The sequence below is a fragment of the Lampris incognitus genome, chromosome 10 (assembly GCF_029633865.1).
Source record: "Lampris incognitus isolate fLamInc1 chromosome 10, fLamInc1.hap2, whole genome shotgun sequence".
NCBI classification, from domain to species: Eukaryota; Metazoa; Chordata; class Actinopteri; order Lampriformes; family Lampridae; genus Lampris; species Lampris incognitus.
Window position 1 is genome coordinate 45,869,850 of NC_079220.1, and position 17,556 is coordinate 45,887,405.

The 17,556-nt window shown below is 42.6% G+C and overlaps 1 protein-coding gene across 2 annotated transcripts in view; it reads right to left on the reverse strand.

The window, feature by feature from the left end:
* The window catches only part of rbfox1 (RNA binding fox-1 homolog 1), a 72,532-nt gene extending 55,253 nt beyond the window's left edge, over window positions 1-17,279 (reverse strand). Inside the window, exons 1-5 of one of the 2 annotated variants that reach the window (XM_056288801.1) lie at window positions 17,146-17,279; window positions 15,557-15,610; window positions 13,071-13,163; window positions 11,020-11,080; window positions 9,561-9,614 (exon numbers count right to left, since the gene is read on the reverse strand). In XM_056288801.1, the coding sequence (XP_056144776.1) occupies window positions 9,561-9,614; window positions 11,020-11,080; window positions 13,071-13,163; window positions 15,557-15,610; window positions 17,146-17,154 (271 nt within the window). In that variant the 5' untranslated portion in view covers window positions 17,155-17,279. The remainder of the gene's footprint in view (window positions 1-9,560; window positions 9,615-11,019; window positions 11,081-13,070; window positions 13,164-15,556; window positions 15,611-17,145) is intronic. The other variant, XM_056288800.1, reaches the window with a different exon arrangement.
* Window positions 17,280-17,556: the final 277 nt, after the last annotated feature.

Below are 17,556 nucleotides of genomic sequence, written 5' to 3' on the forward strand. Positions count from 1 at the left end.
AACACAGCGATCGCCGGTTCGAATCCCCGTGTTACCTTCGGCTTGGTCGGGCGTCCCTATACAGGCACAATTGGCTGTGTCTGTGGGTGGGAAGCCGAATGTGGTTATGTGTCCTGGTCGCTGCGCTAGAGCCTCCTCTGGTCGATCAGGGCACCTGTTCAGGGGGGGGGGGGGGACTGGGGGGAATAGCGTGATCCTCCCTCGCGCTATGTCCCCCTGGCGAAACTGCTCACTGTCAGGTGAAAAGAAGCGGCTGGCAATTTCACATGTATCGGAGAAAACATGTGGTAGTCTGCAGCCCAGGAGTGGAGCAGCAACCAGGACGGCTTGGAAGAGTGAGGTAGTTGGCCAAATTCAACGGGGGAGAAAAAAAAAGGGGGGGAGCCCCTGAAGTGGACAATAAAGAAGCATTAAAAGAAACATCCTACCCATGTTTGATTATGGTTATATCATATATCTGCATGTAAGAGCGTCCTTAATGAGCTTTATGCTCTCTATCGATGTCCCATTTACCACAAAAGCCCCTTTCAGAACACACCACTGCATCCTATATTCTTCCGTCTGCAGGCCATCTGAACACACCTGTCGAAATATCCACTGGTTCACTTGCTGATCTACAAAACTCTCCTTGGTTCAACACCCCCCCCCCACCCCACCCAAACAAAATGTACTGCTGATAACAGTACCCATTCTGCCAACTAAATTCTGTTGAAAATTCTCCAGACAAATAACACCTCACTTGGCCCATCATCACTCCAGTCGGCTGTGGCCAGACTGGAATGAACTCCAACAAACACTGAAGCGGTTTTATTCCTCAATCAGCTTTTAAGACTGCCATCTCAGAAATTTTCACATATACCTGTAACTGCTTTTCAAATGACTAACATGTTGTGAAAATTGCTATTGCTTCCTCCCCCCTATTTTTCTCTCACTTTTCCAATTTGTTACTGTTTGTTGTTACCTTTTGCATTATGGCTGCTTGTTTTTGTGTTTTCATTGGTCTTTTTATGCATTTTTACATGCATACCCCCCCCATCCACCCACCCCCCGAGTGTTTATTTTTGTCGTTTCAACTCCTTTTCCCGCTACCCGCTTTCCTAAGGGGACTCTGCCTCTTGCCAGGCTGCGATTGGAAATAAGAATTTGCTCCACATGAATTCCCCGGTTGAATGAGGTTTGAATAAAAAAACAAAAATAAAGTTCCAGAAATCTCCCATATTCCTTCCGGACACTGCCATAGTTTGTAGTCACTATGCAGTTTTCTTACTAGTTATCTACACAGCAACATAAATGTTCACAGTATATTTATAACTTTATTATTATTATTATTAATAATAACAATAAATTCAGTTATACAACACTTTTCTACAACAGTTACTTAAGAAAAAAAGCTTCAGAGGAAGACAGAAAATTAGCCAAGGGGCAACAAATCAGACAACAAGTCCAAATGGGTACATTATGCTTATACACTAACTATATGCCTTTATGCTTCTGGATGTCACGTAGATCATGCGTCCACTCATGGCTGCCTAATCTTAATAATTTTTGAAAATGTCAGATTCCTAGAAGAGAAAAATGACACGATAAAACATTTCTACGCCTGCGGGGAACAGATGAGTTTGAGCACATTGTCGCCACCCCCCCTTTTTTTCCCTCCCCAATTGTACTTGACCAATTATCTCACTCTTCCGAGCCGTCCCGGTCGCTGCTCCACCCCCTCTGCCGATCTGGGGAGGGATGCAGACTACCACATATCTCCTCTGATACATGTGGAGTCGCCAGCTGCTTCTTCTCCCCTGACAATGACCTGACCTGAGTTTCACCTGACAGTGAGGAGTGATGTAGCACGTGGGAGGATCACGCTATTCCCCCCAGTTTCCCCTCACCCCTGAACAGGCACCCCGACCATCCAGAGGAGGCGCTAGTGCAGCGACCAGGACACATACCCACATCTGGCTTCCCACCCGCAAACACGGCCAATTGTGTCTGTAGGGATGCCCGACCAAGCCAGAGGTAACATGGGGATTTGAACCGGGATCGCTGTGTTGGTAGGCAACGGAATAGACTGCTACGTTTCCGTGACACCCGAATTTGAGCACATTTTAATGAATTTATGTATTCAAGAGAGTCATCACTGGAAGTATAGGCATGTAAACATCATGGCTGCTCACAGCTCTACAACCACCACCTGCTACGTCTCTGACTTCACCGATACTGCATCTACGTGATGAATTGGACCTCTGTCACTTCTCATTCTGTCATTTGAAGAAAAGATATTTTCTGCAGACTGCAAGCTGTTTATGTTTTGTCTATGTGTCTGTGTAAACAAACTGTAAAATCTGGTTAGCTGCTGGCAAGTGTAAAGGTAGTAATTAAATGACAAACTAGGGCTTGTGTTGAACCACGTGTGTGTGTGTGTGTGTGCGTGAGAGAGCGAGAGACACTGTGTGTTTGTGTGTGTCCTTGCAAGTGTGTGTAGTGTTTATGACTATTTTTCATGTCAAAAGCTTTCAGTATCTTTCAGTAAATATTTCATTTATAAATAGGCATTTGATACACCACAGCCCTCCACAAACCTTTTTGCAAAGACCTGCAATCTGAACAAAATTTTGTTTCCCCGGGGGAAAAAAAGCAAAACAACTCCGATTTAACAATTTCCTTTTAGCTTTTATTTTCTAGATAGTCATCAATATAACACTGTACACATCACTCACCTACCATGCTCAAAAGTCAGACAAAAAAAAAGATTAGGTAAGTGATGGGAAGGACTGAAAAACTTCAATGGGCATGTTGTTAAAGGGAACAGAGGTGATGAGGAGGTGATGGGAAAGAACCCAGCCACAGAGGATGCACAAGCCAGTGCATTCTTAGTGTCGGTCCAAAGCCCGAATAAATGGGGAGGGTTGCATCAGGAAGGGCATCCGCCGTAAAATCTTTGCCAAATCAAATATGCGGATCATAAATCAGATTTCCATACTGGATCGTTCGAGGCCTGGGTTACCAACGACCGCCACTGGTGCTGTTAGCTAGTAGGGTGCCGGTGGAAACTATGCTACTGTTGGGCGAAGGAGAGGGGGAAGGCATGTCCAGAGGAGGAAGGGTAGGAGTGTGGAGGTGAGAGTCGGAACTTTGAATGTTGGAACTGACTGGTAAAGAGAGAGAGCTGGCTGATATGATGGAAAGAAGAAAGGCAGGTGTACTGTGTGTTCAAGAGACTAGATGAAAGTGGTGTAAGGCCAGGGGTGTAAGGCCAGGAGCATCGGCGGTGGGTTCAAGCTCTTCTAACATGGTGCGGATGGGAGGAGATATGGGGTAGGGGTAATTCTGATGGAAGAGTATGTCAAGAGAATGCTTGAGGTGAAGAGAGTGTCAAACAGAGTGATGAGTATGAAGCTGGAAATCGAAGGTGTATTGCTGAATGTTATCAGTGCATATGCACCACAAGTTGGGTGTGAGATGGAAGAGAAAGAAGAATTCTGGAGTTGGATGAAGTGGTGGAGTGTGTACCCAAGGAGGAGAGAGTGGTGATTGGAATGGACTTCAATGGGCATGTTGGTGAAGGGAACAGAGGTGATGAGGAGGTGATGGGTAGGTATGGTGTCAAGGAGAGAAATTTGGAAGGACAGATGGTGGTGGATTTTGTGAAAAAGATGGAAATGGCTGTGGTGAATACATATTTCAAGAAGAGGGAGGAACACAGGGTGACGTACAAGAGTGGAGGGAAGTGCACACAGGTGGACTATAGCTTATGTAGAAGGTGCGATCTGAAAGGCATTGGAGACTGCAAGGTGGTGACGGGAGAACGTAGCTAGGCGGCATCAGATGGTGGTCTGTAGGATGACTTTGGAGACGAAGAAGAGGAAGTGAGGGAAGGCAGAGCCAAGGATCAAATGGTGGAAGTTGAAGAAGGAAGACTGTTGTGTGGAGTTCAGGCAGGAGTTAAGACAGGCACTGGGTGGTAGTGAAGAGTTGCCGGATGGCTGGGCAACCACTGCAGAAATAGTGAGGGAGAAAGCTAGGAAAGTACTTGGTGTGTCATCAGGACAGAGGAAGGAAGACAAGGAGCCTTGGTGGTGGAATGAGGAAATACAGCAAAGTATACAGAGGAACAGGTTGGCAAAGAAGAAGTGGGATAGTCAGAGAGATGAAGAAAGTAGACAGGAGGCCAATGAGATGCAGCATAAAGCAAAGAAAGAGGTGGCAAAGGCAAAGGAAAAGGCGTACGGTGAGTTGTATGAGAGGTTAGATACTAAGGAAGGAGAAAAAATTGTACTGATTAGCTAGACAGAGGGACTGAGCTGGGAAGGATGTGCAGCAGGTTAGGGTGATCAAGGATAGAGATGGAAATGTGCTGACAAGCGAGGAGAGTGTGCTGAGAAGGTGGAAGGAGTACTTTGAGGGGCTGATGAATGAAGAAAATGAGAGAGAGAGAAGGTTGAGTGATGTGGGGATAGTGAATCAGGAAGTGTGGTGGATTAGCAAGGAGGAAGTGAGGGCAGCTATGAAGAGGATGAAGAGTAGAAAGGCAGTTGGTCCTGATGACATAACTGTGGAGGCATGGAGATGTTTAGGAGAGATGGCAGTGGAGTTTTTAACTAGACTGTTTAACACAATTTTGGAAAGTGAGAGGGTGCCTGAGGAGCGGAGAAGAAGCATACTGGTACTGATTTTGAAGAATAAGGGCGATGTACAGAACTGCAGCAACTACAGAGGTATAAGGTTGATCAGCCACAGCATGAAGATATGGGAAAGAGTAATAGAAGTTAGATTAAGAGGAGAGGTGATGATTAGCGAGCAGCAGTATGGTTTCATGCCACGAAAGAGCACTACAGATGCGATGTTTGCTTTGAGAATGTTGATTGAGAAGTATATAGAAGGCCAGAAGGAGTCACATTGTGTCTTTGTGGATTTAGAGAAAACACATGACAGGGTGCCAAGAGAGGAGGTGTGGTGTTGTCTGAGGAAGTCGGGAGCTGCAGAGAAGTATATAGGAGTGGTGCAGGATATGTATGAGGGAAGTGTGACAATGGTGAGGTGTGCAGTTGGAATGACAGATGGGTTCCAGGATGGAGGTGTGATTACATCAAGGATAGGCTCTGAGCTCTTTGTTTGCAATGGTGATGGACAGGTTGACGGACAAGATCAGGTAGGGGTCTCTGTGGACTATGATGATGTTCGCGGATGACATTTTGATGTGTAGCGAGAGTAGGGTGTAGGTTGAGGAGAGCCTGGAGAGGTGGAGGTATGCACTGGACAGAAGAGGAAAGAAAGTCAGTAGGAGCAAGATGGAATACCTATGCGTGAATGAGAGGGAGGACAGTGGAATGGTGAGGATGCAAGGAGTAGATGTGAAGAAGGCGTGAGTTTAAATACTTGGGGTCAACCGTCCAAAGTAACAGGGAGTGTGGAATAGAGGTGAAGAAGAGAGTGCAGGCCGGGTGGAGAGGGTGGAGAAGAGTGTCAGGAGTGATTTGAGACAGAAGTTTACAAGCAAGAGTTAAAGAAAAGGTTTACAAGATGGTTGTAGCATATAACAAACCATATAACATAGCTGGTTTAGAGACAGTGGCACTGACGAAAAGAGAGGAGGCAGAGCTGGAGGTGGCAGAGTTGACGATGCTAAGATTTTCATTGGGAGTGGCGAAGAAGGACAGGATTAGGAATGATTATATTAGAGGGACAGCTCAGGTTGGACGGTTTGGAGACAAAGCAAGAGAGGCAAGATTGAGATGGTTTGGACATGTATGGAGGAAAGATGCTGGGTATATTGGGAGAAGGATGCTGAATGTGGAGCTGCCAGGGAAGAGGAAAAGAGGGAGGCCAAAGAGGAGTTTTATGGATGTGGTGAGGGAGGACATGCAGGTGGCTGGTGTGACAGAAGAAGATGCAGAGGACAGGAAGAAATGGAAACGGATGATCCGCTGTGGCGACCCCTAACGTGAGCAGCCAAAAGTAGTAGTAGTTGGTAAGTGATGGGAAGGCCACGTAGCTGGCCGGCTGGTAATATTTACCTCTGAGGCAAATGTGCAAGTAGATTAGCTTTGCTGTTCATTGAGCAAAGGAGATATTTGAAAGTGGGGTAAAACCAGAAGTGAGACGTTCTATTAGTATACTGTGGTCGAAAACATGTTTTGATGATAGTAACACTGTAGAAACTATGCCATCACATCCGGGTGGTGTGGTGGTCTTTTCCGTTAGCTACTAACACACAGATCGCCAGTTCGAATCCCTGTCTTACCTCCGGTTTGATTGGGCATCCCTACAGACACAATTGGCCGTGTCTGCGGTCGGGAAGCCGAATGTGGGTGTGTGCTGGTCACTGCACTAGTGCCCCCTCTGGTCAGTCAGGGCGCCTGTTCAGGGGAGAGGGGGGACTGGGGGGAATAGCTTGATCCTCCCACATGCTATGTCCCCTTGGTGAAACTCCTCACTGTCTGGTGAAAAGAGGTGGCTGGCGACTCCACATGTATCGGAGGAGGCATGTGGTAGTCCGCTGCCTTCCCCGGATTGGCTGAGGGGATGGAGCAGAGATCGGGACGGCTCGGAAAAATAGGTTAATTGGACAAGTACAATAGGGAGAAAAAAAAAGAATCTATGCCTTCATCAATAAGTGACTCAGAAGGATCCTCCAGATATGGTGGTCAGACAGAGTTGCCAACACTGACCTATGGGACGAAACCACCCAGGCTCCTGTCGAAAAAGAGATCCAGAAGAGAAGACAGGGGTGGATTGGTCATAAACTCCAGAAACCTTGAAACTAAATAAGACAAAGTGTGACCTATAACCCACAAGGGAAAAGGAAAAGAGGACATACATGGAGGACCTGGAGAAGAGATGAGGTGGAACGACCTTGAGAGGACCGCTCAGGACCGGCTGCAATGGAGAGAAGTTGCCGGTGGCCTATGCTGCCCCAGGGGCGGTAGGCCAAATGAAATTATGTCTTTATATACAGTATATACTATACAGAGAATCTCCGTATACTATACAGAGAATCTATCTATACTATACAGAGAATACTATGGGAAGCCTTGACACTTCCTTTCCAATCTCTGCTTGTATTTTCAAGACACATTCTGCCATTGTCCACAGGTCATCAACATTTTCCCCCATTATACCAGCAAAAACATATGATATATTGCTTCAGATCTACACATCTACTATGCTGACATAAATTTCTATGCATGTAACGTTTCTGTGCACGAAAACTTGAGAATTATTCATATATTTCAGTATATTTGAATTAAGTGCATGAAGAGAAAAAAAACACACTATCTTTCCAAAATCCCGACACACTAAGCTCACTGCCATTATTCACGCTGACAATACACAAAAAAGAAAAGAAAAACATTTCCTCCCAATATTTTCACACTATAGCACAATTATTTCTCCTGTAATGGCTACTCTAACCTACTACACTTGTTTCTTATGATTTTAACACCATTGCGGTACAGCACGTGTACCTTCCCCTGTGTGTGTGTACTTCTATAAGCGACTTGGATTCTTGGACTTCTCCCGTCTTCCTCTATTATTTGTCGGGGCATCATTGACTACTGGATTAAAAAGAAAAACTGCCTGCATGTGCTTTAAGGACCTTGCCATCAGGACACAACTTCACCACATTTCTACACTTATACACAAAATGGTCAAATATTTGTGATATATATATATATATATATATATATATTTATCTACAAAAAGACCATCATAAACAAGCATGTCTTGGCTCATTGCAACTATCTTCTTAGAGTCTTGGAACAAACTGGAATAAACAAAACACCTTCCTGTCTTGTACAGGTGCAAAAAGGTGGTTTAAACATTATGTGCATAGATTTATCTAGAACTGAAATTAACATTTTGAGTGATAGCTTTAGCCTTTCATGTTTGGTAGTACATCATATGAAAATTATGAGTTATCACATATGCAAATCCCTGTGTCCTGTACTGCCAAAATTCAACAAAACAGCTTTGTCTTTCTATAAGGCTCACTCATTTTCAGTACAAATTGTGCTGGTGTTGCATTCATTGGCACATAGGTTTACTCGCTAAACAAATTCTTTGCCAATAGTCTCATCAAATTAGCCTATATTGTATTCTCAACCATCACACACACCCTTCCACATCGCCACAGGGCCACTTTCTGCTCACTTTGGTCCAGCTGTTACTAGGCAACGCCTCTGGTTACCTGTTTGAGTACTGTCATTAGCAGCGCTGGTCTGTGCACCTCGTCACCGCTCCGAACACCGAGTCCCACCCACAGTATTAAGGATGAAACATAATAAAAGGTACATGCTTAATTACCTACACAAACAGTCATTACTCATTCTCCACCTCACTCTTTTTCCTCTATCCATCTCTGTCTGTTTTTATCGGCCTATCTCCTGGTCTCCCCCCATTGTTTGGTTTTCAGCCTCTGCGATGGAAGGATCAGCTACCAACATCCATACAGTTCCACTATATAATTATATTAAAACCGTCCTGCAGATGCCAATTTGGCATTGCATTATTGACCTAAAGATGCCAACTTGGCATCTGCAGGAATGCAGCTTCCATAATTTCACATGCAAATTGTAAAAGGCATTTCAATTTAAAAACCATCGCTGGCTCGCTAAAGGTTTCAGTTTTGGTTTTGTCCCGGTAATGGGGCGTGTTTCTTTAGCAGGACCTAGCTGTTCATCATCTTATCTGGCTAAGGCAACCAATCAATGGATATCTGAGTTAATTAGATGACAAAAACAACCTACGCCTCTCAAAAATATGGTGAATGTTGTAGCAAATTGGTGGTCCACTAATTATGAATAGGAGAAAATACAGAATATCTGGAAAGCTTGTGAAATGTTTGTGCATACAGATACACACATAAACACATGCGCACGTGCACAAACACACACGCAGATCCAAATGCTGACGCACATACATGCCCGAATGGTATTTTTGGTACTTGAAAGGTGAGACAAAGAAAAATAATCAATGTGAAGTCATTTTGCAATTAAAAGAATGTGAGGGTGAATTACGCAAACAACTGCCTGGTGAAATTGAAAATATTGATCTTAATTTACAAAATATATTTCACCCCTTTTAACGCCCTTGCAGAGACTGACAATTAAGTTTCTGTCTCTCGCTTGCGTGTCTTTTCTCTGCTTGCCCTTCTCTCTTTCTTGCACTGTCTTTGTTCACCTTATGATAAAATCAGGATATTTTTCATCGTAATGGCAAAGAGTAACGACAGAGAGCAGAGGAAAGATCTGCTTGAGAGCAGCCAAGGTTAATACACCAGGGTGTTGGGACACTGAATCCCTCTTACAATCTTTATGTACTTAAAGCTTTGTTTACGGCTCTCCCTGTGAGTGTGTATGAGCGTGCACGTGTGCGATCGCCGTCATCCGTTTTCGGCACTCTATAGGCTGTAAAAATAACCCATTTACCCATTAACTGGACTGAGTTAACAGGTTACTAGAAAGCAGAGAAAAGTGTAGATAAGAAAAAAGGAGAAAGATTAATGGAGATACAAAAAAAAAATAGGTGGAGGAGGACCACAATAGGAGGGGTGCACGTCTTCTTACCTGCATAGAATTCAGGACTGTAGACGGCACCGACCACTGGATTTAACTTCCAGCCTAAACAGAGAGACAGAGAAAAATGAAAGAGAGAGAGAATGTTATGGAAAGAGATTGCGAAAGAGAGAGAGAATGAGGGAGGGAGAGACATCACGTGTGTGTGCACGAGATAGAGAGATACGACAAAAGATTACCGTTTTCTAGCTGACGGAGAAAACACAGTTTGCTGACATGGACTAAGAAACAGAAGATCAGATCAACAGTATCTTTAATCTGATTGTCAGTATATTGACAACAGCTTCTAAAGGCTGTCCTCCTTCCAATATCCACCTAAAACTAACTATACTGCTGGAAACTCAAGGAAGCAATTGTCCTCTCAAGAGGAAAGTCATTACATACTAGTTGTTTTCTAGCATGTGAATGCTTACATTAGTAGCTATTATAAAAGTCTCAAATCATGCATCACTCCTCAGGCCAATGCTACACATAAAAAAATTTCACACAACTTGGTTGCATGCAACTGAGTCTCATCAGAGTTGCATTGTGTACCAGCCCTTAAAATTAACTGAAAAATTGCAAGAAACTTAGTTGCATCAAGTTGAAACAGTTTCAGCTTGATGCAACTAAGTTTCATACAACAACCAATCAGAGCATACCTGTCATTTGACATGACATCACTCCGCAAATCTGACCTGCTCTGTTGCGCTTTCAAAACCCTATGTTAAAACCGTGATGGAGAGACATCTACCGACATGGAAATTTGTTTGATCAAATATTTTCAAGGTGAGTCAATTTAATATAATTAGTCCTCTGTTTTAGACAGAAGATTTGTCAATTGCGTTCATTATTGAGTTACATTAATTAGCATTAACATATAAACGGTTAACCTAGCTTATTGGTAACAGTAACGGCCAATGACAGTGAAGGCAACACTTAAAAACAGCAACATACAACAATAATAACCTATTGTAAACAAATTAACTCATTAATATTCAATTCATTCGTTTGTTCTAATCTCATTGGCTGTTGCACGTAGTTTTGGTTGCATGCATTTAGTATAATTATTTAGTTGCATAATTATGCAACTCGCAACTCATAAATGCAACCAAGTTGCATGAAAAGTTTTGTGTGTAACGTCTTTCTTATATACTGTAAGTACTGCAGCAATCTCAAGAATCTACTCATCATCATCATCCGTTATGGAAAATAAAATGTCTGTGTCCTCTGGTGGGTCAATAAAAAAAAAAAAAAAAAAAGGAAAAAAAACTCTCCTTTTTCAGATGATTACTTGCCAACAAACGGTTACGGTCAATATGCAATAAATGCCCAATGGGAAAATGAGTATTAAAAAGTTGACCTTTTATGATTGCTACAGTATATATCTGTGTCAGCTTCTTTAATGGGCATTACTTTTAGTTCATTTATGTTTTCAACAGAGCAGGTACACACAGAAATATGTCCTTACCATTTGCATATGGGTTGACAGTCTTCTTATTCGTCATTACTCTGGCTGTTGCATTATTGACCTGAGGGACGAGAGGAGCTCTTTCAGAAGGGAGTGACGTGAAGGTCGGTGAGGTGTTGACTCAGAAATGTATAGACACATGCATATTTTTCCTTATGTTGTAGAAAAGAAATGTTCGAAAGCGTCTGCAGTAATTTGTCATGACAAACATCCATACCGTTGTATTTTTTTCTCAAAAATTGCATTCAGAAACACTAAATAAAATCACATCCAAAGCAAATTATGTTTTTCTTTGCATATTTTTCTGTCTAACAAAGATTTCCGGCATGCGTTTCCCCATTAACAATAACATCTCAACAAAGAATACTAAAAACAGACAAATGCAGTTGACAAAATGTAAAATAAAAGCTTCCTATTTTGTGACGTGTAGGTGCATGCAGTGGGGAAGGGGGAAGGGGAAAGTGGGGAAACGACAGACAAAGGGAACGTCATAGGAGAAGGGGAAAAGAGATATGTTGGGAGCAATATGCAACAACAAATCAACATCAAGAGTGAAAGAAACTGTTGTGAGGAAAGCAACACGGAGCATTCACACTCAACACAAGAGCCTCTCTAGTTCATTGCACAGGTAATCGTAACACCACAAAACATCCAAAACGATAAAAAAAAAGACTGAATGAAATCAACCAACTGAGTTAATCAGTCAATCAATCAACCAATCAAGTCATTCCAGCTTCAAACAACGGCTAACAAAAGGATAAATTAAAATTAGGGTGCATTGTCTTCCGAAAAAACAAAAACCAAAATAAAAAAAGGTTTTAAACAATCTCAGATAGATGTGCAAACCAATTCATATGTCAGTCAGTGTCGCTCACGCACGCAGCGCAATAAGAGGGGAACACTCAGTGAATGGACATGTATGCCAGCACGCAAGAGAAATAAAAATGTATATATATGTATATATATATTCACAGCATAAACTCAACCACAATTCAAAAAGAAAGATCACGTGAGTTTTAGCGTGGCAAACGTTCCAGAGAGAAAGAGAGAGAGAGAAAATGCTTGCAGAATGGCTCGCTTACACTTACCATTCCCAAACCTTTTGGCCCCTCTCACTCGTTTGTGTACTGTTACCATGGTAACTGAGTTGAGTGGGGGCCCTACATGAGCTACTGTCGGAAAGATGGTGATGGTGGTGGGGAGGGGGATAAGAGAGGAATAAGCAGCATCTTACTCAAGTGGCCCAAAAACTTCATTTTCGCAATCATTTCACTGCACATACTCTCTCTTTCAGCTCGCACTAATCAAGCACTGAACAAATGTGAAACGTCCGGAGCTCCCATCAACTCCAGACTCTGAAGTCTTTCAGTAGATATATCCCAATTAGACACATTCAAACAGGACCTGGGTAAGGTCGACCGCCGTTTATGGTCCTCGAGGTGTCAACACTGCAAGAACTAACTATCTTTTCCTTGGGAATGTCCGATTTGAAATCCGTTACCCAAGTTCTTTTAGAAAAATCCTTTTCTGTGTTAGGACTGGTTGTTTTTATTTTATTTTTTTCCTTTCAGCAGTACCACCTGGGTAGTTTGTGCATTTCCTGTTTTTGCTCTTTCTAATCTGAGAAACTCAAGAAGACACCATTTAACCTTACACAAAGGGGAAAAAATACACTTAATTTTGCTGGGGTCTGAGAATGCAGGATATTTACCAAAATCAAAAGGGAAAAAAGGGTATAAAAATAAATAATAAAAAGCAAAGTTTTGGACATATACAATAACTGGACTGATGAAAAACAGACATTTATTTGATGATGAAGAAAGTAAAGAGTGAGGGATGGGGTTGGAAAAGGGCTGGGGGTGGGGTGTAGCTGGGGGTGGGGGTTGGACGTGAGACAGTGGGATGTCGCGACAGATGCGGTGAGGTGAGAGTGGGGTAGCAGACGTCGTCACTCGCGCTCACACAAAGACACGCACTTACGAACACAGACACAGGAAGAGGAGAGGGGAGACAGGGAGGAAGAGGAGAGGAGATATTTGCAGATTGTGCACCTCTATTTTACGGCCTTCTACCACGGTGCCGTGTAATTTCTCCCTGGCCCTGTCTGCATCCGCGCTATGCTCGAAAGTTACGAACCCGAACCCCTACATGCAGATGAAGAGAGGGCGAGAACAACAAGCACATTATTGTCGTTAAACAGCATTGCAACGAAAAGCACTTGCTCTATTCAGAACACAGCATTGAAAACTGTTCAAACTAAAATATGAGAACCAGCATCAGATACCAAAATTACAATCAGCGTCCATCATCAGTTTCATAAAATACTACCGTAAACTGAATGTAGTTACAAGGGGTACACTGGTGTTTTCACATGTATTAGCCAATAACCACAAATGGCGTATGATTACTCCCAAACATTTTCCAAAGTACGTCACCGTATTATACCGTTCACCGCTAAAAGAATCACACTTGCAGAACTTAGACTCGAACGACGTCTTCATTCTCGGTTGTTGTTGGCCACAGCCACCGTCGTACAGACCGCCATTAACTCACTACCCACCATGCAAAACAACGAACAACGTATCACGAGGAGCCCCCCGCTCCACCAACCACAGCCACGCACACTGACCGACATAACATGCATTCCCGTGATTGGCAGAGAACCGGGGGACGGCAGACTGACTCCGCCAATCAGCACTCCCAACAGTACAGGGTCGCTGCACTTGTTTAGACGTTTGAACGCACCTCCCAGGCGGTCTCCATTCATTTCAACGCACCTCCCAGGCGGTCTGTTGGTCTCCATTCATTTTAATACGATATGAAAATCAACTTGAACATCAACTGGTTACATTGCAATTCACCAACCGAAATACTTTTCAGCTTTCCGCTGCTTTGTCCCGTAATGCTAGCATAACTTTAACAGAAAAATAACGTCGACAGAACATTCGGTATGATGGATCACATATCTCAAGCAGTCCTCAAGTCTCTGTACCCGAGCTGAATGAATGGAAACCAGTGGCTCCCGTGGACGCAAGAAAAACGCATAACAATCACGACGGTATGCTTTGAAAATTGGTTGGGAGCATTGTAAAGTATTAATGCAAAAACAGCAGTATGTCTTCTCAAACTCACGAGATCCTTGCTACCATAATAGTTATGTACCTTTTGTGCTTTAACAGTGGTTTAAAAAAAAAACACCAGCTGCATCGTAATGTTTGGGAATAAAAGGCTGCAAAATATTTTATCCCAATAACTGCCCTCGTCTTTGTTAATTCGGGCCTTGTGGGTGTTTAACATGACACCCAATAACACAGGGCTGCATTTCCAGCAGGGGTTAATTATATCTGCATACAAAAAGGTTAAGACATGAAACAACATCAACTTTGCTGCCTCATTGCACAAGGCAATAAAGCCAATGGATATCTCTGATTGAAGTCATAACAGAGGACATTAAACATACAGTTTGTGTGGAAACCAAATTGATTGCGTTACTGAATGGTTTTAGCGATGAGGAATAACTGAAATACAGAGAAACAATTATGCTGAAAATGTGAAGTGAGGCTAGTCTCCAGACGTTATAAATCCTTATCTGTCATTAAAAAACAGCTAAACAGATGACATAGAATACATTGACGTAGATACTGTTAAGATCATAATAAATACAACAAGAAAAGATGGGAAATAAGTCTTGTGTTTCTGTAATACATTCTGATCTAATTCTAAGCTCATCAAATTTTGATCAGCAAATGATTTGATAGGAAAGATACTATTCAATGAACATCGGATGAAATCCTGTACATCTGCATCGGGTATCATAGTCCCACTGTCTCTCGTTGGTGTTGTCAGTTTTTGATGAGGAACGTATTTCAAATACTAAAAGTACATGAGTACAAACCGGTCAAAATCCCCACAACACATTTGTACAGTTTGAGGCGTTGAAATATATCTTTTAGATGTTGACATAAATCAGAGGCAGTCAATGAAGTTAACTCGTAGTGGAGCAGCCTCGAGTTCGTAAATCATTCTCTAAGAAGAATGGAAATCACAGTAGCTTGTTAAGCCAACGGACAGTTGATAATGGAGCTACAGAACATGTTTTAAAACCTACAATATAAAAATCTCTCATGACAATCTGTAGCATTTTTAAACATTACCACATTTTCTGTTAATCTCTTTCAGTTCTTTGCTCAGCATCTTGGACTTTGGTTTTCTATTCACTTCAATGCAAACATATCACTGGACCCCAAAATGTAGGAATAAATTCTCTCTGTCATTCAAATCTGACATGAAGTGAGCACAGGGTCACTGGGCAGAGCAGCTTGCTGAGATCCATACGGTCATTGCTAACAATGAGTTGAATGGAGAGCCGGCAGTCTAGAAATGAAATATCCAAATGCAAAAAACAATGCAACCACAATGAGCTTCATTGATCTTTACAGTATCGGTACACTGATGGGTCCTCCTGAACAAGGGAAAGTGGCTTCAAAAGCAAATAGAAACCACGGGTACACTTACATGAAAAAGAAACAGTACGTACCTTAGAGCCACGCTCGTTGAAAATGATTTCCACATCTAAGATTTTGCCATATTGCTGTGAAGGAACACAACAGAGAAAACACGTTGTATTCATTTATATTGCAATCCTTCAAAAATGGCAGAATCAGTTAGCTTCAAATTCACAACTGGTTTGCATTTCGGTCTTCAAGCCATTATAACAAATTACTGTGCTCCAGCTCAAGACGAGCTAATTAACAGCTCTGCTTTCTACATGAGTAAATGAAAGTAAACACTGCAGCGCTACCAGAAGCATCCTAACATCATAAAGAGGAACGGCTAGGTTGAACATTTTTTCAAACTAGTCTGTGGATGGACGCTTACCAGTGAAGGAGCTAATTGTCCTTTGTATTATTTGGGTGAAAAACTATTGGGAAAATTGGCTTGAATGTTAGAAGAAAAATGGGATGGCTGAGAGAACAGGTTGGTCATTTGGGTTATAACAAGGGAACCTCCCATCACAGATGTTTGGTTGAATTAGGACCATCTGACACCTCCAGGAGGCCCAACAGTTTGCTCTACAATCCCAGGCCAATCCCCGCAAACATCTGCTAACAACTATAGCTCATTAACGTTACCTGTAATCACTTCTAACTTCCACTCTGGTCTCAACAATAGGGAGATGATATATGAAGAGAAAATCAGAACTACCATAGTATTGAAAACGTGTGCAGGACAAACTCATTGCGTATTCATATTTTGTGAATGTACATTTGTATTTGTAAATGTGTATTCTGAATCTGGAAACATGTCAGTCTCATTAACATATATAGTTATGTTTGCAAATGCACGATTCACATCTGTGCACTTGGATTACAGTCTGCAAAGAATGATCAGATGTCAGAATTGTGATGAACATTTGTGAATGCGTTCAAAGTTGCAAACGTTTTTACCAAATGTGTATTCAAATATTTTGAGTTCTGTGCCCGTCGAGTTCTCAATACATTTAAAACTCAGTTATCATGTGCCTACACTGGCAAATCAGTGTTTAGTCATTTGTTAATACTTTCAGTAATGTGAAATGTGTGGCACTGTTTGGAAAGGAACATGGTTCATTTCCTGGTGATGCTGTTGTTGAACTACCTGTTAGAATAGAGAACCAGCATTACTGGTGGTAACCGAGGACCTGATAGAGAACCACAACTATAAACAATTAGTCTGCACTATTATTGCTGTCTAATTCCTATGATGATATTGTCCAATAACACTTACAAAACAAAAACATCTCTTGTTTCTCTAGTTAGGTAATTAGTTTGTTCTCTTTTTTAGCTGATAAACACACAATAACTTTATCATCAGTAGTACAACTGTGTGCTACTATAGACATGTGGAAATGTGTCCTATCTGTGGCCATGTTTATATTTTCTGCTAGTTCACCTCAGCTTGCTTAACCTCTGCGAAGACTCCACATGACTTGTCTAAAATCGGGTGCTGACTTGACTCATCCCGCTTATTTCTGTGCAGTTTGGCTCGGGACTCGACATGAGGCTGAAGACTGGAGTTTTGTTTGTGACTTGCAGAGCTATGTGACTCACTCCCACCACTGTTGGAGACGCGTGTGGGAGTACTTACGCCAAACATTTGCCTGAGGTCGGGGTCCCTGAACCTGAAGGGGATGTTGGAGACGTGAAGCCTCTTGGGCTGCGCCTTGCTGTCTGTGCTTTCAGATACAGTCTGCGTCTGCTGTTGGCTGTCTGTCTGGGACGCGTCATCTGTCTGCTAAAGGACAAACACACAAGGAAAATGGGAACAGGTGGAAGATTTGAATAGACCAAACCAACGGTGATGGTGATTAATCAGTCTCACCCGATGATACTTTTTTGGGGGGGGGTTCCCCCTTTTTCTCCCCAGTTGCACTCCCTAATTACCCCACTCTTCCGAGCCGTCTCGATCGCTGCCCCACCCCCTCTGCCGATCCGGGGAGGGCTGCAGACTACCACATGCCTCGATCCTCCGATATATGTGAAGTCGCCAGCCGCTTCT